This window comes from Somniosus microcephalus, chromosome 5, assembly GCF_052327205.1.
Source record: "Somniosus microcephalus isolate GS21.2 chromosome 5, FLI_Smic_1.0, whole genome shotgun sequence".
NCBI lineage: Eukaryota > Metazoa > Chordata > Chondrichthyes > Squaliformes > Somniosidae > Somniosus > Somniosus microcephalus.
Window position 1 is genome coordinate 263,056,831 of NC_140991.1, and position 21,596 is coordinate 263,078,426.

The window sequence follows — 21,596 nt, forward strand, 5'->3', positions numbered from 1 at the left end:
CACAGGACCAGATCTAAGGTTGCTTGCCCCCTGGTCGGTTCAGTTGCATACTGCTCAAGAAACCCATCCCTAATACACTCAATGAACTCATCCTCAAGGCAGCCCTGCCCAATTTGATTTGTCCAATTAATATGATAGTTAAAATCCCCCATAATTATAGATGTTCCCTTATTACAAGCCTCAACTATTTCCTGATTGATACTCCGTCCAACATAGTTGCAACTGTTCGGAGGCCTATAGACTACACCCACTAGTGTTTTTTTCCCCTTATTATTCCTTACCTCCACCCAAACTGTTTCATTTTCCTGATCTTTTGACCCAATATCATTTCTCTGTATTACAGTGATTCCTTCCTTTATTAACATAGCCACCCCACCTCCCCTTCCTTCCTGCCTGTCCTTCCTGATCATTAAATAACCTGGTATGTTTAATTCCCAGGCATTGTCACCCTGCAGCCATGTTTCTGTAATGGCCACAAGATCATACCCATATGTAGTTATTTGTGCCATTAACTCGTCTATTTTGTTACGAATGCTACGTGCATTCAGATAGAGAACTTTCAAATATGTTTTGTGACACTTAGTTCCTGCTTTTGCCCTTTTTATTACTTTACCTTTTACTCCATACCTTCTGCCCCTTCCTGACACGCTCTGGTTTTTAATTTCCCCACTGCTACCTAAGTCTATTACCTTCTCTGTTGTCATTTTTATTATTTGCTCTCTAGGAACCTCCCCCCCACTAGTTAGTTTAAAGCCCTCTCTACAGCCTAGTTATATGATCCGCCAGGACTCTGGTCCCAGCACTGGCCAAGTGAAGCCCGTCCCAACGGAACAGCTCCCTCCTGCCCCAGTACTGGTGCCAGTGTCCCAGGAAGCAAAACCCATTTCTCCCACACCAGTCTTTGAGCCACGCATTTAACTCTCTAATTTTATTTGTCCTAGCCAAATTCGCTCGTGGCTCAGGTAATAATCCAGAGATTATTACCCTTGAGGTTCTGCTTTTTAATTTGACCCCTAGCTGCTCATACTCCTTTAACAGAACCGGCTTCCTAGTCCTATCTACGTCGTTTGTACCAACATGGACCACGACAACTGGATCCACCCCCTCCCACTGCAAGTTTCTTTCCCGCCCAGAGGAGATGTCCTTAACCCTGGCACCGGGTAGGCAACACAGCCTTCGGGACTCTCGCTCTCGGCTGCAGATATAATTATATAATGTATATAAAAAAAAGACTCTCCACATTTGCCTTGGCTTTCCTCACTGAATTAAAGATTCAAGTTTTACCTCATGTGCAAGGAGAGGTTTGGTTTCCAAAGGTTGCTTGCCTTTTCGTTCCTCTCTTACAGGCATAAGTGACTTCAGGAACTTCGGTGGTTGAGGAGAAAATGCTTTAAGTGGACTTCCCATCAATGAGTGAGGACACTCTGGTGCAGTACCTATGAGTGAAAGAAAATAAATGGAGCAAACCTCCATGGAATAACAGAGTACAGGAAACTTTTTTTTTATCCGGCACGGACGGGACTGACGTGGTGCCGGTTCATCAAAAATTCCGGATAACCGAACGCTATAGTAAAAGATACGGAGCTGAGAGCTCCGTATAAAGCAACAAACCCTGTTGCTTAGCAACAGGTTCAGAACAATGGCCACAAGTTGCAAGCGTCTCTGTAGCTTAGCAACAGCTGCAGCCACACACTTGCGCAGCAACAAATGGAGGAAGGTAAGGAATAAAAGTTACCTGAACCTACTCCTGAATTTTGCCAGTTAACCGAGATTTCCGGTTATTTAGATGCCAGTAAATCGAAAGTTTCCTGTATAACAATTCTTAATAAATATTCCACGTGACTGTCAACTGTAAATACCATTAATAATTTTCTTTCGAGGAATGTTTTTACATTTAAACATTAGCAGCTTGCTGGTGTACCAATCTGTATATCACATCACAGTAGTGGATGACAGATTCAAATCGCCCCCCATGTCAAAGCGCTTCACTACTGTGGGGCAGGGGTTGCTGAGTTGAGGCCAAGGGTTTTCCCCAAACTGTGGGGGGGGGGGGGGGAAAGATATGGAGGGAGGAAGAGAGAGAAAGAGAGGGAGGAAGAAAGAGAGAGAGAGAGAGAGAGAGAGAGAGAGAGAGAGGCAAAGAAAGAGCGAGAGAGAGAGGGAAGGGGAGGAAGAGGGGGAGAGGGAGGGGAAGGAAGAGAGAGGGAGGGAGGGAGGGAGCAAGGGAAATGGAGGAAGAGAGAGGGAGCGAGAGAGGAAGGGAGAGAGAGAGAGAGAGAGAGAGAGAAGGAGAGGGGGAGAGGAAGAGAGGGAAGGGAGGGAGAGGAAGAGGGGGGAGAGGAAGAGAGGAAGAGGAGAGCGGGAGGGGAAGAAGAGGGGAGGGGGAGGAAGATAGGGAGAGAGGGAGGAAGAGGAAGTGAGGGCGGGAGGGAGCGCGGGCGGCCGAGGGCGGGAGGGAGCGCGGGCGGCCGAGGGCGGGAGGGAGCGCGGGCGGCCGAGGGCGGGAGGGAGCGCGGGCGGCCGAGGGCGGGAGGGAGCGCGGGCGGCCGAGGGCGGGAGGGAGCGCGGGCGGGAGGGAGCGCGGGCGGCCGAGGGCGGGAGGGAGCGCGGGTGGCCGAGGGAGGAAGGGCGAGGGAGCACAGGGGAGTGAGGGAGGAGGGAGAGCGGGCGAGGGAGGGGGAGAGCGGGCGAGGGGGGGGGGGGGAAGAGCGGGTATGGGGGGGGAAGGGAGCAGTAGGGAGGGCGGACGAGGACCGACTAGGGTGAGGGAGGGAGGGCGGACGAGAGTGCGGGAGGGAGTGGCAGGACGCGCGGGAGGGAGTGGCAGGACGCGCGGGTGGGAGCGTGGGCGGGAGCGGGCGGGAGGGAGCAGGCGTGGGAGGAGGCAGTTGGGAGGGAGGGGGAGCGAGCGCGGCGCGGGAGGGAGCGGGGGCGGGAGGGGAGGGAGGGCGCGCGGGAGCGAGCGAGCGTGAGGGAGGGAAAGCGAGGGAGGGAGGGAGACACAGAGCGCGCGGGAGGGAGCGAGCGATGGAGGGCGCGGGAGGGAGCAAGAGTGCGAGGGAGGGCGGACGAGAGCGAGGGAGAAAGGGCGGACGCGAGCGAGGGAGGGCGGAAGCGAGCGAGGGAGGGCGGAAGCGAGCGAGGGAGGGAGGGCGGAAGCGAGGGAGGGAGGGAGGGCGGAAGCGAGCGAGGGAGGGAGGGCGGAAGCGAGCGAGGGAGGGAGGGCGGAAGCGAGCGAGGGAGGGAGGGCGGGAGGGAGCGAGCGAGGGAGGGAGGGCGGGAGGAAGCGAGCGAGGGAGGGAGGGCGGGAGGAAGCGAGCGAGGGAGGGAGGGCGGGAGGAAGCGAGCGAGGGAGGGAGGGCGGGAGGAAGCGAGCGAGGGAGGGCGGGAGGAATCGAACGAGGGAGAGAGGGAGGGAGGAATCGAACGAGGGAGGGAGGGAGGAAGCGAGCGAGGGAGGAAGCGAGCGAGGGAGGGAGCGAGCGAGCGAGGGAGGAATCGAACGAGGGAGAGGGGGCGGGAGGAATCGAACGAGGGAGGGTGGGAGGAATCGAACGAGGGAGGGAGGAATCGAACGAGGGAGGGAGGGAGGAAGCGAGCGAGGGAGGGAGGGAGGGAGGAATCGAGCGAGGGAGGGAGGGAGGAATCGAGCGAGGGAGGGAGGGAGGAATCGAGCAAGGGAGGGAGGGAGGAATCGAGCGAGGGAGGGAGGGAGGAATCGAGCGAGGGAGCAAGCAATTGAGGGAGGGAGGGAGCGAGCGAGGGAGGAAGAGAGTGAGTAAAATAATAGAATATTTGAAAGACAGAGCTTAAGTATTTCAGGAAGCCTGACAAAATAGACATTTAAAACAAAAATTAATGTTTATATTTTAACATATATCTATATTAAAACTTGACCATGATCTTATTGTTCTATTAAATATGCAACATTTCTGTCTTTTCACGAAGTGTATAATTATTTGGATTTCCATTTGATGACGACTATATTTACCGCCAGTGTCTTTCACCCTGCGTGGCGAATCTTTAGGGAGGGTGCTGTACCAGGAACTGTCCTGAGAGTTGAATGAGCAGTCAGAAATGTCATGATGACTTTCCGAACGACCCTAGGAGCAGCAGGAAAAATAAAATAGTTTACTGCATTTATAAAACCAATTCATCAGTTATGTTTAGTTGTGTGTCAGAATAGCTCAAAAATTAAAACCATGTACTAAACTGCATGTTTGGTATGAATGAAAAGGCAGTTGGGTCATTTTTCAGCTCTAAAAATATAAAGTTATACAGAACCATTTGATTCTTCACAAAAAAAAGTTAAACCACGGTCTGGGGTGAGAAGAGAAATTAATGCTGTTTTGGGGATGTGCAGACCTCAGAATGCTCTACATCATTCTCATGGAAGTTGTGCTGAACCTATATAAAACATTAGTTCGTCTCCAGCTGGAGTATTGTGCCCAATTCTGGGCACCACACTTTAGGAAGGATGTGAAGGCTTTGGAGAGGGTACAGAAGAGATTTGGAGAAGCTGGGGTTGTTCTCCTTAGAGCAGAGCAGGCTAAGGGGGGATGTGATAGAAGTGTTTAAATTCATGAAGGGTTTAGATAGAGTAAATAAAGAGACATTTTCCAATGGCTAAAGGGTCGATAACCAGAGGGCAGATTTAAGGTGATTGGCAAAATAAGAAGAGGTGACATGAGGGGAAAACCCTTTTTTTCTACGCAACGTGTGGTTAGGATTTGGAATACACTGCCTGATAAGGTGGTGGAAACAGATTCAATCGTAACTTTCAAAAGGGAATTGGATAAATGCTTAAAGGAGAAAAAATTGCAGTGATATGGGGAAAGAGCTTGGGAGTGGGACTAACTGAATTGCTCTTCGAAAGAGCTGGCACAGACTCAATGGGCTGAATGGCCTCCTTCTGTGCTGTACTATTCTATGATTGATCAAAAGCCAAAATAAATTTGTACCTCAGACCTGACTTTCGGACAACAGTTAAGAGACTCCCTTCATACAGCCATGTGAGTACCAGTATCATGTGATGACATAAACCTCATGGCCTACATCAGTGTCACCTTTACTGCCCTTTTACTCAAGGCCCATCATTAACATTGTTGAGTACTGTTTTTCAGCCAAGTGTTTCATGTGTTTACAAGTCCAAGTGCCTGCCTATGTCCTAAAAATAAGTCAACTCAGTTGTTTGTGAACAAATTAAAACCCAAGATTCAAACATGGTCGATGTCATCACCACCGAGGGATACACACACTCCATTCCTTTGGTGTGTGTGTCCCTTGGTAGTAATTTGCTATGACCAGCTAGCAACCTACAATACTCCCATTGCTGTCTCTTAAATGCTTTCAGAATTTGTATCTTCACTGCCCTTACCTGGGAGACTATTCCAGATAATTATTGCTTTATGTCAGCAAGCCCTTCTGGACATCAAATCCTGAACTTAATTAATGGAAGGGGAGTGGAGGAGGGAGGTTAAATTGCCGGTACCAGCTGTTACAAACCTGGAATTTCATCAACCAATCAAATAAAAGGCCATGCTGTTGATTTATGATTTGAGAGCCAGGCAAGCTTTTGAGCACACAAAATGTATTGTGCACTTGCTCAAAGGTTAGATTTCATTACTGGTCTCAGGGCTGAATCCCTGATCGGATATTCCTGGTAAGGAGCAGCACTTGTCATGAGCACTGATTGGGCAATTGCAGGCCCACAGCTCCTGATTTTCCATTAATTTAAAATGGAACAGAAAATCAAAGTCTACAGTGTACTTACAATATGTTGTAAAGGATTATTCTCTGGACAAATAAACACCTCCGTTCATCAGTGATACCACCCAGTTTAGGGCTCTCGCCTGTGATCCCCCGAGTTCTAGAATGCACCCATTATATTTGTGTAATGTTTAAGAGCTCATTGATAACGCACCCTGTACTCATCCTCTTCATATCCAGAGATATCTAATCGACTACTGGAGACCTGTAGAAACCAAAGATAAAACAAGACAGGCAGGTCAGAGATTTTCAAATGACTGCTACGTGCCACACTTAAAAACAATGTCTTCCTTTCCTGCTTTGATCAAAATTTGTGAAACACAAGCAGCACATTTAAAGCATAGTTGTGAATTTTAGACATATTTTCATCACTTTTCAACACTATGTTACTCACTATAGCAGGCACAGTTAATGGTGTGATCTGTAATAAAATTAATACAACTTCCATAAGCAAGTACTGTATAAGCAACTAACAGTGGTGGGCACATTAGATGTCCCTTGCACTAGTTAAGCAGTATAAATGAATATGAGCCCATTAAAAACATTGTGTACTTCATACAAGAAAGCCTTCAACTGAAAACAAAAATATTTTCCAATATAACATTCTAAAATGATTTAGAGTACAATTTACATTTTCTAATATTGTAGATCTTGGCTCAGCACATGGCATATACATCTGCAATCCTCAGTTACACAAACTCTAATTGAACACTTGAAAAACAGCAAAACTGAAAAATATGAATTTCGGTAAGAAACTACAAATAATGACAGGAGTAGTGCATGTCATTTCTCGCCACTGCAATAACTCTGAGATAGGAAGTGGGACAGTGGAGTGAAACAGAAATGCAGACACACATGTAGTGCGATAGCACGCAGGAGGGACAACTAGTGTCGAAACAGAACACCTGTTTCCATTAATGCCTTGCATCCCTCACTACTTACATATTTCTTAAAATGACCACAATTTATGCTGCCTCCACTTGTTACATGATGCCCATGTCATTATTCAGTGCAGTGACAAAAATAGGAATAGGTCCACTGCAAATGACATCAGTCACCAAGTCAAGGAAGAAGTACACAAGCCACATTAGTGTATGCAATTAGAAGGCATTTGCTCTGGCCATTATAAAAATTCAATCTTCTGCCCATCTCCTGCTATCTCTTAGCTGCTGATAACGTCTACCTACTGTGATGTACATGCATGCATGCTGATGTCAGGTACTGTCTTTCATACCTTTCACAGCAACACCTCCAGACCAAGGTTTGCAGGAGGTCTGCAAAGTCAGTCTTGTTTTACTTCCAGCTGACCTCTGTTTTCAGTTTCTTCACTTCCCCCAGTAAGAGCTTTCATCAATGGTTTGAAAATGTTCAGCAGAAACTGGGTCATTGAAGGTATTCTGGGTGGGAGGGGGAAATAGGCTGGAGATGAGGGAAAGCATTTCTCTACCAGGGGATGGGCGACTTTGAGATATTCTGCTGTTAGTTGAAATTGTTGCTATGAGAATGGGATGTTCCTGTACATACACAGATACAGTCATTCATTTCTCCGGAGAAGGGGCAAGATACTTGGACATTACTTTCCATCAGGATTAATCAATCTGCGTCACAATAAATGTTTTCAGCCCCTTGTTCTTGGTTGGAGTGTTGAGCTGGTTACCACCTTGCCTACGTGTCATTTTCAGTACCATTCCACTGGGTCAGCACATTAATTGGTCATCACCATCCTTGCATTATCAACAGGATTATCTGGAAACGATAGGTAGCATGCTCACTTCACAACTACAATGATAGTTTCATTTGTTTTCTTCGGTGGTATAGAGTTATTATGAAATTAGACAGTTGTGTATAGAGCTCCAGTCTTTGTCAGCTACAAACGTAGAACATCACAGGTAGCTGAGAAGTCTCGCATTTTAGATCATCTTACTCACCAAGAAGCTACTAAAATTACATCAGATCCACAGAATAACTCCATAGACTGAACTGTGAGTACAGAATGCAATTTCCATTCACAGAATAGCCCAAATTAGGTGTCCAAGATAAAAATTGACAAGGCTTCATTCATTTTTTATTTCCACTCATCTCACCACATTCTTGCCTGTCCTGGATAGGTAATCAGATGTTAACTCCTGCAATACTCTCCCATTCACCTTTTACAGCCTTGTGGCCAAGCTAGTTCATTAGCAACTTGGTATACCTTCTGAACATTGAATAGAATTTTAATTCCAATGGACTGTTGTAATGTTGAATGGCAAACTAGCCATGGTCATTACATTGTCTCCTCACTTTTCTGGTTTGATGACCGGGTTCCCAATTACTAGAATGATGTTGAACTTCAGTAGTATGTTTTAACTTGGGTGCACACAGTGTTTCTGTCTTGGGAAGATGCAAACTGCTTTGCGTGGCTGACAAAGAGCAGCAGTTTCAAAACCAGGTCACTTTCTGAAGATCAGCCAACTGTTACTGGGCTTCCGGTTACACATAGGATCTTTGAGCACATCATGGCAATCTTGCAAGACTACTTTGCCATTGTGAAACCTTAATTGACGGGAGTGCAGGTCAGAGATAGGGCAACACTATAGGCATCTTTGCTCCCATCCAGCAAGGTTCTGCTCCGGGGTGAAGCTGCACAGAATGACACCGCACTTGGTAAAAAAAAATTATGTTTGGCAACTGGAACGTTCTCCCACTAAATATTCCAAGTTCATGAACTTAATACTTGCTAATTCTAAACAATGCATTGGTGGAGTCATTGCAAATAGAATGCTGATTGAATAATAAATTGAACAAACCCATATTTAGCCAGTACCAAGGCTTCCGACGACTGTCGATCAACAACAGGTCTGGATTAACTCGCTCCGTACTGCGTACAGCAGCTTGGGCTTCCTCGAATGGCCATGGCATTGGTGATTAGGTTGCTGATTCTAATTAGAATTTTTTATGTTGATGCTTACTGTTGATCTCCAACTTGATTCTACTTTATGTTAAAGGCAAGTTATGTCTGATTTTCATACCATGTTGAAAACTTTCTGCCAGTATTTTCAAGTCGCAGTTTTCTTTAAGCAGGCACTTGCGACTAATCCTTGTATCATTAGTCCGGTCAAAACTCCTCCTTTTCTACACTCTGAGTCAGACCAAAGCATCAATACGACCAAAGAATGAATCATCAGGACATAGGAATAAGAGACATGTTGGCTGCCTACAGTAATAAGGGATCTATTTTTTTCAGCTATTTCCAGCAGAGTCCTGGGTGATTTCACTGCAAACAGTTGATGGTATTATTCAAAATCCAGCGTCTATCCCACGTCTGTGTGCTACACCAATAATGTAAATAAGTTCCTCATTACTGGGCTGGCTAAATATTGAAGCATATAAAGGACAATAAGGTTTGTTAGCTCTTAGTTTTGAAATATTTTCTATATATAAATACTTTTCATATTTTCTTTGGATAGGGCTTTTCTCTTCTTAAAATATTACACATGTAACTTGCCCCCCAGTCATGAGTTTTATTTGTCTAAATGCTGAAAGCTGGAAAACAATGCTTCTGGCTTCTCTGCTATAAAAAGTCGTCTTTTTGACTTGCACCCTTTAACGGTATGGCCTTCCTGTCCACAGAGATGACATATACAGGACCCTTCACAGTTCAGTGATCTTGTATTTTTGCTGTCCAATCTTTCTTTGAACTTGGTATCACTTCTGTAAGATTTAGATACAGGAGATGGTGTTGGATTGCCTCCAGGACGCCCCATAAACTGCAATTTCTCCATTCTCTGTAGTCTCTCCATTTGATCCTTCTGGTGCAAAGCAAGTTGCTTCACTAATGTGGTAAGCTCAAGCAGTGCAGGGTCTTGTACGGAACTTGTCTGTACTCCAACAAGCTCGGAAGCATCTCCTAAGCTTTTTCGGCTACTCTGCACAGACGCAGACTGGGCCTGGTTGCGCACGTTGACTGGCTTTATGAACTGACTAGAGGATGCCGTATTTTCACATGGTAGTTGTTTCTGCTTAGTTTGCTGTCCCTTGAAGGTTAACAACTTTGGTTTCATAGATGGAGGCTTCTGATGAATATCTTGGTCAAGTACAACATTCGTAAACTGTGGCTTAATTTTGAAATCCTTGTGCGTAGAAGAACTCCGTTTACTGGCTCTTGACTTAAAAGTTCTTAATACTGCCCCCATAGCATAGGTGGTTTTGAATTCATTTGACTGCTGAAAGTTTTGAAAGAAACCAATTGCAGGGTCCAGTGAGAGTTGACAGCTCCCATATTCTGCTCTGAGTTTCTCAAAAGCTCTCGCAGGACATTGATCCTTCAGTGGCAAATTAAGGACAAGCATTTTTGCTCTTCCCTTAAGGCGGTGCACCACAGTTGCAAACTGGAGTGCAGCAGGCATTTCACGAACATCCAGTAACTGCCGCATATCCTTTATCCAGTCTTCCACGTCAATCCGACAGTCTGGACTTCCACTGAACTCAGGTACACTCACTAATTGGTGGGATGTAGTCATGGAATGATGCAGAGCCAATGGTAATGATTCGGGTTGACATCTGGGCACATGACAGAAATGGGCAGGAGAAATGGATTGGCTGTCCATTATTGGTGGCCTCCAATGCACTTCAGTTAAGTGACTGCTTGCCTCCATCGGTTCAGCAAGCTTCTTTTTCTAAGGAATAGATATGAGCAACAGCATTCAACTGTATGACCTTGGGCATCTGACATGGCTCTTTGGTTTTCCAAGCTATGTTAACTAGTTTCTGCTGCATTATGCAATTGCAAACACTTAGCAAAACACTACAGCTGATTTCATTCAAAGTCAATTAATTAGGCTTAATTTTGCCCTGCTCTACCCTATCTCGGCCTAGACAGGCCACAGGATCTGCATTCCTGTTCATAACTTCCCTCTCTTAGCCAACAAAGTACCACCCATTATTCTGTTAGATATACACATACACACGCTGTCATAAATCGCAACTTCTACAAGAAGTAACTCAGGAAGTACTACTGAACGGCCAGCTGAGGGCGCCGTCCGAGGAGTATAAATACTCAGGCGTGGGCCCACCTTGGCCAGAGACAGTCTGGAAACAGGAAGCTAGTGACTACTAACTAGACCTCCATGTTTTGTTACAAGTCGATTAAAGCCTTGCTTTATGTACAACCAAGTGCGTAGTGAGTCTTTATTACGTCACACGCGTGTATATTTCTGTATTTATGGACAATACTAAATTAGTTGAAAGACAGTGTTTTCTTTATTATACACTAGGACTAAAGAGCAGTCACTTTGTCAGATATGATTTTATTAACCATTTCTTGAACCACCATTTTTTTGAGGGGGGTCAGTGGATAATAAAACACATACTTAACCACTCATTCTAAGGTCTGAAAGCTTTCATCACTTCTTACTATACATAGCCCAAATGTATAATAAACAAATAATGATCTCAATTTTCACACTATTCGGTACTGCTATTCAGTTGCCCATCAAATTTACCAGCACAATCTTCGGCAACATAGATCTAAAACTTAGTCAAATCTAAAGCTCTGCGCTCATCTCAAAGGCAATGGTTATAGGCATGGATGCACATGCACAAATATTATACAACATGTAATATTGTACTATTCACTCTACTTCTGCTCCTACTCTGCAATCTTCAGCCAGCTTATCCCTTTGACACACAGCTACTCAGTTGTCCCTCTCTAACAAATGTTTCTTCCTTTTCAGATCCAAGCAAAAAGGCAGATTTACTGAGCCCATTTCTGAGACAGAAATATGGAAGGTAACCTCACTCTTAAAATTCCTAGTCATCTGCTCAAACTGAGGCGTGCGTTGGCTGTGGGCTTTAAAATTATTTTTCACAAGCTTCCAACAATTGTCTTTAAGAGGCAACATCAGTGATCGTCTGTGTTTAATATTCCAATGTAACTGTTCCTAATTTTAAAAAACACGATGGATATTTCTTGCCACAGCTCAGTGGATAGGAAGAGACAACAGAGGGCGACTGAAAGCCTAACTAATTTATTCCTTTTAAAACCTCATCTTCAATTCTTACAAAAAAGGCTAACTGAATATTAAACAGTTCTGAATACTTCAAAATATTATACTTCAAAATATTCATGCAAAGTAGCCATGTTTACCAGTAAGAAGCAGCTGGGTAATTTACAAACACAAACCATGCCTGGGATGCAAACATCCATTTATATATAGATAATAATAATCTTACACCTGTGCACACTTCCTATACTTCCACCACTAGCAGAAGGGTATAACTACAGTGTGACAAGTTTACATGGGAAGTTTCCATTATAAATGTGGACATGTGATTTATAATGGAAATGTAAAATTAAGGACAGAACGTATGATTTTTAAAATGGGAACCAAATTACATCCGCACAGCGTGATCCAATTATCCCCCGCCCTCTAAGCCCACTTCACCTGACTATAATTCCTCTCGACTCCCCATGTGAAACACCACAAAAGTTCAACTAGCCTAACTAAAAATATTTTGCTTCAGCCGTACACCTTTTGGAAGATCATTTCTAAAAAATCATTTTATTTTTTAATAAAAAGCATTAGAAGATTTGCTGTAACTTCTGAGTTTCACAGTAGGTTGAAGTGAAAGTAATATTTTCCACATCTTTTACACTTCATTGCTCTGTTCAGTTTTCTTCTACAATTTTTGATTGTTGTGGCTGACAAATGTGCCTTACAGTAACTCAGCATCATAGAAGCCACACATGCAAAATACTGCGGATGCTGGAATTTTGAAATAAAAACAGAAAATTCTGGGAAACACTCAGCAGATCAGGCAGCAAATGTGGAGAGAGAAACAAAGTTAATGTTTCAAGTTGATGACCTGAAACGTTAATTCCATTTCTCCCTCCACAGATGCTGCTTTATCTGCTGAGTATTTGCCAGCATTTTCTGTTTTAATTCACAGAAGCTACAGCCCATCATGCCTGTGCTAGCTCTTGAACTGGAGCTGTCTGCTCTATGTTAGCACTATTTTTTCCATTTGAGTGTGCAATGCATCTTGGGATACATGGCCTGCATTTGTGGTCAGAAATATTTCCTTTAGACTGATCCTAGTAGGATTACCTTGTAGGGAGGGGATTTCTGTTACCGCATGCAGCAGGCTTCCCAAGGACACCACTGAATCAATCACCCAGGTGAGCAACACAGTTTTATGAAGGTCCACATCAATTACAAGTTGCAATATTCACAGCTCACCAATGCAACCCGCAACCACTGTCCACGGAGATCAAAATGGGGTTTTCATAGTGTAGGAATTCACCAGAAAACCAGCCGAAAATACTGGACTCAACTCAGTGATTCTTTCCAAGACCATCAAAAATAAACCATTGTCCAAAATCTGGTTGCATCTTGTGCTAGACATGAAGGCTTCCTAGTTAGTGAGATGCTAGTCCAGGCAACAGTTAACAAAGATGAGACATCAAAACACTCCGGACCACAAATGAATGCCCAATGATTTTTCCCAAAACAAAAATCAAATAAAATGCAGGGAAACCTTGAAAACAAATCCACTGTTGCACATTTATTACATTAAAAACTTGGTACTGTACCTAATCCTTTGCTGTCCTTCTGCATACAAATGCTTTAACACCTCACCCCCCCCCCCCAGTTTATAAAAATATACCTTCATGCAAGGTGCTCCACAACAAAACTTAATTCAAGTAGCTGGGACCCTGCTACAATCTGGGAGTATACTTCACAGTGTTTGAAGAATACGCCACAGCTACTTGGTTTTTGTGACAGAGTCTTATCCAAAAGCAATATCTTAAAGCTATTTCACCTGGAATATTACTTGTCAATAAGCAGGACATTGACACTTTTTGTTTTTACAAAAAGCCGCAATAAATTCCGACATGCTGCTTTGTTAACCACACGATCAGAAGCCAAGCAAGTGCCCTTTCTTGAACACATGGTGTCAAATCAGACTACAGCTGATCTGTGCCATTTGTTGCGGTACGTACATGGTGAACGTTAGGCGTGCTGACGCTCCTCTTCATGTGCCTTCCTTTTGACGAAAGTGCTTCTTTTACTGTGACTGCCTAAGACAGGAAGACAAAAACCCAAATCAACAGATGTCTAATGAAGAACTCTTCCAACAGGCCAAACAGCAGTCTGGTTTTAAATGTAATAAGTAATAAATGGCAAAGCAGCTGCAGTATAATAACTGAAACCCGTGGAAACAATGTACAATAAACTTGCTTTGAGCGTATGAAGCTATTTTGAGTTAATACTAATGGTTCTAATTTTGACAAATGCAGCGGGTAAAGTTCTGAATCTCAATGGCCCAGAAATTCGGGTCCCAACGCGCGAGTACACACGGGGTACTCACGCGTAGGCCCAACGAAAGTGCCGGTTTCATGCATGTGCGGGAAACCGGCACTTCCGTTCCCCTGAAAGAAGGGGTTCAGTGGTCGAACGCGTGCGCCAGAGAGGTGGCGCGTGCGCATCGAACTTACGTTTTTTTTCCAGGTTTCTCCGGGAGGGTAAGTCTCCAGCAGTTACACTTTTAAAAAGCAGTCGCAAGGCCTGCTTTGAACAAGGTAAGTGGTGAATTAATTAAAATTAAAACTTTTTTTCCCCCACAGGTTTATTATTTTTAAATACGTTAAAGAAAGGTAAGTTTATTTTTAGCCCTGTTAGAAAATGTAATTAATTTTTTCAAAAATTTAAATTATTGTTTAAAATAGTTATTTCATGTAATTTGTTACTTTAAAAATGTGATTTTTTATTTATTTGAGGTTTTAGTGATGTTTTGGGGCTTATAGTATTTATAATTTTGACAGCTCTTCCTGTCAAACTTATGAATGAAGCATTCCCTGCTACCATTGGCTCTCCATGGCTCACGTGATCCCAGGGGACGCATCGAACTAACTGCGCCCCTGGGATATGCAAGCACTGCGCGCCGGCAGTTGGAGGAGGCCCAGGATCGGAATTCCACGTGGGCCCACAGCTCAACGGCCGGCGCGCTAGGTAAGTGCGGGTCGGGGGCTTGCACCCGCGGGAAGCCCCTGACCCGAATTTCTGGGCCATTATGTTCAGGAACATTGTTCAGAGTGTGCATGAACTGCGCTATACAGGGCAAGAGTACACACCACTATGGGGTGGTGAATAATTGGGACCATGACTGGTGAAGCCATTTTTCACAATGACCAGAGACTACACGTGTGATTGTGAGTGTGTGTTTTTTTCCCCCCCAGGAGACAATCATTGAATCACCATCAATGCCTCTGGACAAAATCATACCCCATATGGAGCAGGCCAACATAATGAAAGGGACCACAGATTTTACCCGAGAGGCACACTTGTGAATGGTCCATCACTCTAGGTTTGACGTTGTAGATTGGATGAGTGTTTTAGGACTAGTGTTCTGAAACAAGCATTCAAAGGAGTAATATACCGATACTATGTACACAACCAGCTGGCTGATCATTCATCTTATCAACTCACCAAAACAACATCAATCGTTTAAAATGTTTTATATATACACTGGTCAACTACCTTGCAATGCAGACGAAAATATATTTTTGATGATAAAGCCATCACCTTTCATGTACATTTTGCTCTCTGAACTAATCAATAATAGACATTTAAAAAAAATGATATTCAAGTTTATTTCTAGTTATTTTGGAGGTATCTCCTTGGTACAGAATACCTCAGATCCAAACAGCGTACAGACTTTTAAAACCACAACTGCTTGGCGAGCTCCTGGGTGTTTTGCTTCAGATTACCACAGCATAGTTTTGCAGTTATTTTAAGTACAGACTCTGACCTGTCTGAGCCGTTCCAGACTCAGGATATTTTCCACCTCTAGCACTCCTCTTGTGTACTTCTCAATGTAGGTTTCTCCATCACCTGAACCATCATTTTCACTCTTAGCTGCCATAAGTGCCAAGGTCTCTCGATCCTCTGCCTCTTCCGAGGCCTGCATGGGAGAAGGAGAACTTGTCAGTACTGTATTATGACAAATCCAGAATGTAGTGGAATCTTGTTGTGTGTGACATTCAGCTGTTGTACTTCCACAGCAAGGGCTGAAACTTTTAAGTTGAAGTAACTCTATGCATTGAAAAGTTGAGTTGAATTAACATTTAAAAAGTACCAATTCTACCTGAAATTTTAACTGACGTGAAGGCATGGGGCTGACCAAGGCCTGAGCCCCTGGACTAAATTAATGAGTAGGCCCAGTCGAAGGTGTGAGCTACTGAGGCCTACTCGATTAGAAAAATTGCTAATTTGTCTCTGAAAAATATAATAGGAGGCTAACCAGTGTATTAAAATTCTATCTTCGGTTACACTTTCCTCCTGTGTGTTTGTAAACAGTCACCACTAGAGGGCAGCCACAGAGCTGAAGATTTTTACAAGTAAAAACTGATTTGGGGCTTCTCATCTTAATAATTAATCAGATTTTTTTTTTAAATGATCCAATGTTAGTTTGGAAAACATTTCTCTTTCACATTTTCTTCTCTTCTGAAAGTATTGATGGACACTGAGGTCCTGCCCCTCAAGTACCAGTCACATTCTAGTATCTTATTCAAGCAGCCATTGTTAATGTATAGCAGTGTCGGCAACCTATTCAACAATAGGTGACATCACAGGCAAGCCAGATCCTGTTTCTGCCAGATGTGTACACACACACTTTCCAGCAGGATAGTGATCAGGAGTGGGAGCCTTGGCGGATTCTTCCCCCTTCGCTGTGGCTAATTATAACATAGCTACTTACTTTAACCCTGACAGAACTGACTAGGGATTGAATTTGGGGCCTTTTGGTCTGAATAGCTCAGCTAGTCACTGCACTTTCGAACTGAGCCGTGAGGGAAAGACCTGGATATCAGTTTTTATTAGAATCTATACCAATGAATAAAAAACTTTTCCAATTAAAACCACGTATTAGCTGGACTCAGATAACTAGTTTAAACTGCATCAATGGAAGAATATATAGCCATGCAGTGACCTGCAAAGAACAGAGGCCCTCCGAGAGTTATAGCCTTACACGTCAGCTTTCAGTACATTCAGTAAGAAATCATAATGGGTTCCCACTTCATGATAATAACTTCATGCCAAAAACTCAATTAGTTTGTTAAACCTCAGCGTAGTTAATTGGAGAACAATTTTTCACTTTGTTTACTGTAGATTTATAATTCACACACATAGCAAAAAAAAAGGCATTTAACGATAATGAGCAATTTGAGAATCCCCAGAACTTGGTTCTCTAATGCCAAGGACTGCATGGAGGGAGGTGGAGCACTACTGCAGTCATAGAACTGTTACGGTCTTTTGAAATGTTATACCTATTAGCACAATATCGTCTTATATGCTAGAATTTTTCTCTGAAAATCAGCATCAACTGCAATGTGTTTCAATACACTAATGAACAAACTTTTTTTTACATCGATATGCAAGGCCAGATTTTAGCATTTGAACCAAAGACACTGTTAACTCATCAGAGCCCCTTCGCTGGTCCAGCATCAGTATGTACAAGGAAGCTTCTACTGGCAGAAATACTTTGGACTAAACCTTTGAGTTTCTGCCAATAAAACTCCTGAGAGTGTAATTTTGGGTGAATTCTAAGCTCATCAAGAGCAGCATTAAGGAGTAAAACACTTCTCCACTTTAGCATGAGCATCAAGGACCTCCAGGTGAGGTTCTGCATAACCTGGATGCAGAATAAATCTTCTTGAACTACCTTAACGCTCAGAATAGCAGATCAAACAGCACCCAGGAGATGCCGTCTCATCTCCCTCTCCACCCCTGTTCACAGATCAAGCATCCTTACCTCCTCATTGACAGTGCCAATTTAGTGCTGACCTCTGCTAAACTGTAGGCAATTTTGTGCTAGGGATTCACATGCATTGGGTATGTCTGCCTGAATTTATTCAAAACAGGACCTGTAAACCCAGTGGACAAAGAGTACATCTTTAGTGTGGTGGGATTCAAAGGCAGGTTCCAGGAAAAAAATACATAATATTTTAACCCATCACACCTCCTAGTTTCCACAATTTCAGTATTTCGTATTCAATAGCCTACTTTTTACTGTTACTCTCCCCAATTAGCGTTTTTGTTCATTCACTCATTGTCAGAGCTCTCCCAAAGAGTTATACATGGATTTACCTTGGGTATGTTGGATACTATTTCATAGGTAACACCACAGGAATGAAGAATGTGTTTGTAGGACATTCTTCGTTTCAGACTCTGTGTAAAACTCTGCAAAGTAAGTTGTCAGGGAAGTATTTTGAATTAATCATTTAATCAATCAACAAATCAGTTGCTTTTCCAGTAACGAAAATTTAACAAGCAGTGTAAAAATACAAAAAATTGTAGCTTTTATTAACTCTCTATTTACCATTCACACTGCTGGCTTCTCTTGGTCGATTTCATGCATGCCTGATGAATTTTTTTGAAACCATCAACAATTTTTGTTACAAATGCCCATGCGCTTGGTTAAAAATACTTTTTTTTTAAAAATAACCCATACCGGGCTCATTCAAAGAACTGGACCAGCCAAGTTCCCACAGTGGCAACATAAGTAGGATAGAGGCTGGGTAATCTGCAATGAGTGTCTCATCTCTTGACCCCCTCAAATCAGGAGTGTGATGGAATACTCGCCACTCGCCTGTATGTGTGAAGCTCGGCACTATCCAGGACACAGTGGTTTACTGGATTGGTGTCCGTACCACTGGGCTCAATAGCCGCCACCACTGTGGCTACACGGTGTACAATCTAAACAAATCTTACACTGCAGCAACTCAGCAAAGCTACTTCAACAGTATCTCCCTCCCCTGCAACCTCCACCACAGAGAAAGACAAGAGCAGCATTATCACAGGAACATCACCTCCAAGTGTGATACCGTCCTGATTGGGACATTTGGCCTTTCCTTTATAGTCACTGGGTCAATATCCTGGGATTCCTACCTAATACCATCATTACAAGAGCTGCAGTGCTGCAGAGAGAAGGCCCACCACTACCTTCTCAAGGCAACTAGGGATGGCCAGCGACACCCACATCCCAAGAACTAATATTTAAAAATTCACATAATGTGAGGTTCAGTGTGAAGTGGTCTTGGCTTCACACTGATACTAAGCTTGTGAAGAGGGCATAAGCCCTCCCGGGAGTCTCATTATTCTCCACTCTAGTGTCAAACAGACCCTAACTTTGGATTCAGGCTGCACTTACACTAGAACTGCAGCATTGGCTTGAAGCCAAACCACTTTCGACCAATACAGCAGTTACAGTGTGAATGCAACCTAAAATGTGCCAGCTGATATTCCATTGTCTGCTCAGGGTAGGTAGATGTTAATCCCTATGGTTCCACAGTGTTGACTGTAGCTATTTACTGAGGCAAAGGGTCATGAATATCTATCCCACAGCTATGTAGATAATGTTAACAACAGGGAAACCTGATATTTCAGGTGGAACACTGTGGGCTCTGTTGCAGGCCAAGGTGGTGGGGCACCAGCTGAATTCCTTCTTACAGTCTATTGGTAGGAAGGGAAGTTATCGTAGGCAATGCTGCACAGTGATGCTCCACTTCGGTGGAAGTATTAGATTTTTTTAATGCATATCAACAACTTCCTACCTGCTTATTGTAAACATTGACAGCGATACGCTTGCGTAACACCAACTCCACAGCAGCTGGATGGCTGAGCTGCACTGTAGACTTTACAATCAAATAGACGCGCTCATTCTGGGATGTAACTTTGTTTAAGTATATGGAATCATGGACTGACGAGTCCCAGGAGGCAACAGCCGAGATCTAAAAATCCAAGGAGAAAAATTACCAGCTTTTAGCAGATTCTTAGTTTGTGTGTTAAAGCGACTGGTACATCTGCAGCTTAATATATGTATCGTATGCATTTACTTCAATAACTACTGCGAGAAAAAAACAAAGTGTAGAGGTCCACTGTAAAGTACTCCCCTAAATGAATAGCATATTTTCTTTAAAAAAAAGTCTGTGAAAAGGTATTTGTTTTCCTTTTCCCCTCGGGAAATTGTTTGGGAATCATAGCTTTGGTTTTAACAATCATTGGTTGCAGCTACTTCACCGATATTAGTTTTGAGACCCATCCCGCCAGCTCCAATAAAAGTCCTGGAGTTCGTCGACACAGGTGCAAAAATAATCTGCATCAGCTGAGGGCACAGTAACACTGCGCTGCTATTGATTTTTCCCGGCTCAGCCACTTCCTGATCAGCACTCAGGCTGGCCAAAATGCTGATCTGCAATAATGTGCAATGGAGGTGCTTGCTGATGGGTCCCACCATTGATCATCATCGTAGCAGCTCCCAGCTGTTTGTGGAGATAGGAGGCTAAAGACAAATTAAATTAAAAACACGCCATAACCCATTAGGAGAATGAACACCTCATGAGCCACTTAGAGATCTGACTTTTTAATTAAATGACCTGATGTCCTTTATACTGAAAAGTATTCCTCCTTCCCTCAGTTCACAACCTTCTCCTTTAGAACTTTCCATTTTAATGGTACTGCCAGAAGTGGTTTCATCGATAATACCAATCATTGTTATACAGCAGCAAAATAAATAGTTTCAAATAATTTTAGCAACTGAACTAGAATTTGTTGTGCAAGATATTAAAGATCAGGATCTTCAGACTCTTTGATATCAAAGGAACCGCAGCTTTAACTCTACTGTGGATCCAAAGCACAAAGTTCTTAAATTACCATAAATATCAGTCATTACAGATCAAAGGGGTGAGATACTGGCACTCCCACCAGATGGTGGTGCTCACTGGGATCGCATCTCGGGAAGTGGAGAGTGCGCAGCCTGTGATTCTCCTATCCAGTCTGCGTGCCTACGATTTCCCAAAATACCCTGTCCAAGAAAGCTGCGCTCTATTGACCCACAAAATTACACCCCCCAAAGAAATTTCCCTTTCAAACAAAGTTTTTTTTTTTCTCCCAGTACCCATTAGGGCAAGGCACATTAGTGCTGGAAAATTTTCCCATTTCAGGCACTCTGCGGCAACATCAAGCAAATAACTCGCAGGGCAAATCCCCTGGCAAATGACCCGCTGCTACGTATGGCATTTTAAATGAGCTCTCCTGTTACTCTGTGGAATAAATGTCGGAGGTCGACCAGCTGCAGCCTGCTGGTGTCAGCTCATTAAACAAGGCTTGCTGTAGTTCTGCAGTATCATTCTGCTTGGCATAACACGCTCATAAATCAACTAGTGATCAGGGAAAATACCAATCAACTCATGCAGTGGAGGTAATTTTACTCTCTTGCTAAATCTGCTGATTTATGTTAGAGAGAGTGGGAAATAATACGTTAGCTTATCGAAATAAAGGGAGGCAGAGACAGAAGACAGAAATTAATATGAGAAAAGCTAAACAATGAGGGAATATGCCACATTAAGAAATAGGCAATCTCTTCTGAAGATAGAGATGCTTATTAGAGATTGGCTCATAAGAACATGAGAAGCAGGAGCAGGCCATACGGCCCCCCGAGCCTGCACCACCATTCAACAAGATCATGGCTGATCTTCGACTTCAACTCCACTTTCGCGCCCGATCCCCATATCCCTTGATTCCCCTAGAGTCCAAAAATCTATCTATCTTGAATATACTCAATGACTCAGCATCCACAGCCCTTTGGAGTAGAGAATTCCAAAGATTCACAACCCTCTGAGTGAAGAAATTCCTCCTCATAGTATCACGATAAGGGGTCAGCCATTTAAAACTATGTCCCCTAGTTCTAGACTCTTCAGCCAGGGGAAACAACCTCTCAGCAGTTACCCTGTGAATCCCCCTCATAATCTTATATGTTTCAATGATATCACTTATCAATCTTCTAAA

At 43.5% G+C, this 21,596-nt stretch overlaps 1 protein-coding gene across 6 annotated transcripts in view; it reads right to left on the minus strand.

Annotated features, from left to right (window-relative positions):
- The window catches only part of kif13a (kinesin family member 13A), a 346,616-nt gene that overhangs the window by 21,066 nt on the left and 303,954 nt on the right, over positions 1–21,596 (minus strand). For 4 of the 6 annotated variants that reach the window (XM_085988906.1, XM_085988905.1, XM_085988904.1 and 1 more), the window contains 7 exons: positions 19,364–19,540; positions 17,898–17,990; positions 15,562–15,714; positions 13,754–13,831; positions 5,924–5,974; positions 3,992–4,103; positions 1,285–1,436 (listed from right to left, as the gene is read on the minus strand). In XM_085988906.1, the coding sequence (XP_085845032.1) occupies positions 1,285–1,436; positions 3,992–4,103; positions 5,924–5,974; positions 13,754–13,831; positions 15,562–15,714; positions 17,898–17,990; positions 19,364–19,540 (816 nt within the window). Of the gene's footprint in view, positions 1–1,284; positions 1,437–3,991; positions 4,104–5,923; positions 5,975–7,003; positions 10,428–13,753; positions 13,832–15,561; positions 15,715–17,897; positions 17,991–19,363; positions 19,541–21,596 lie in introns of those variants that run through there. The other 2 variants (XR_015078504.1, XR_015078505.1) reach the window with 1 other exon arrangement.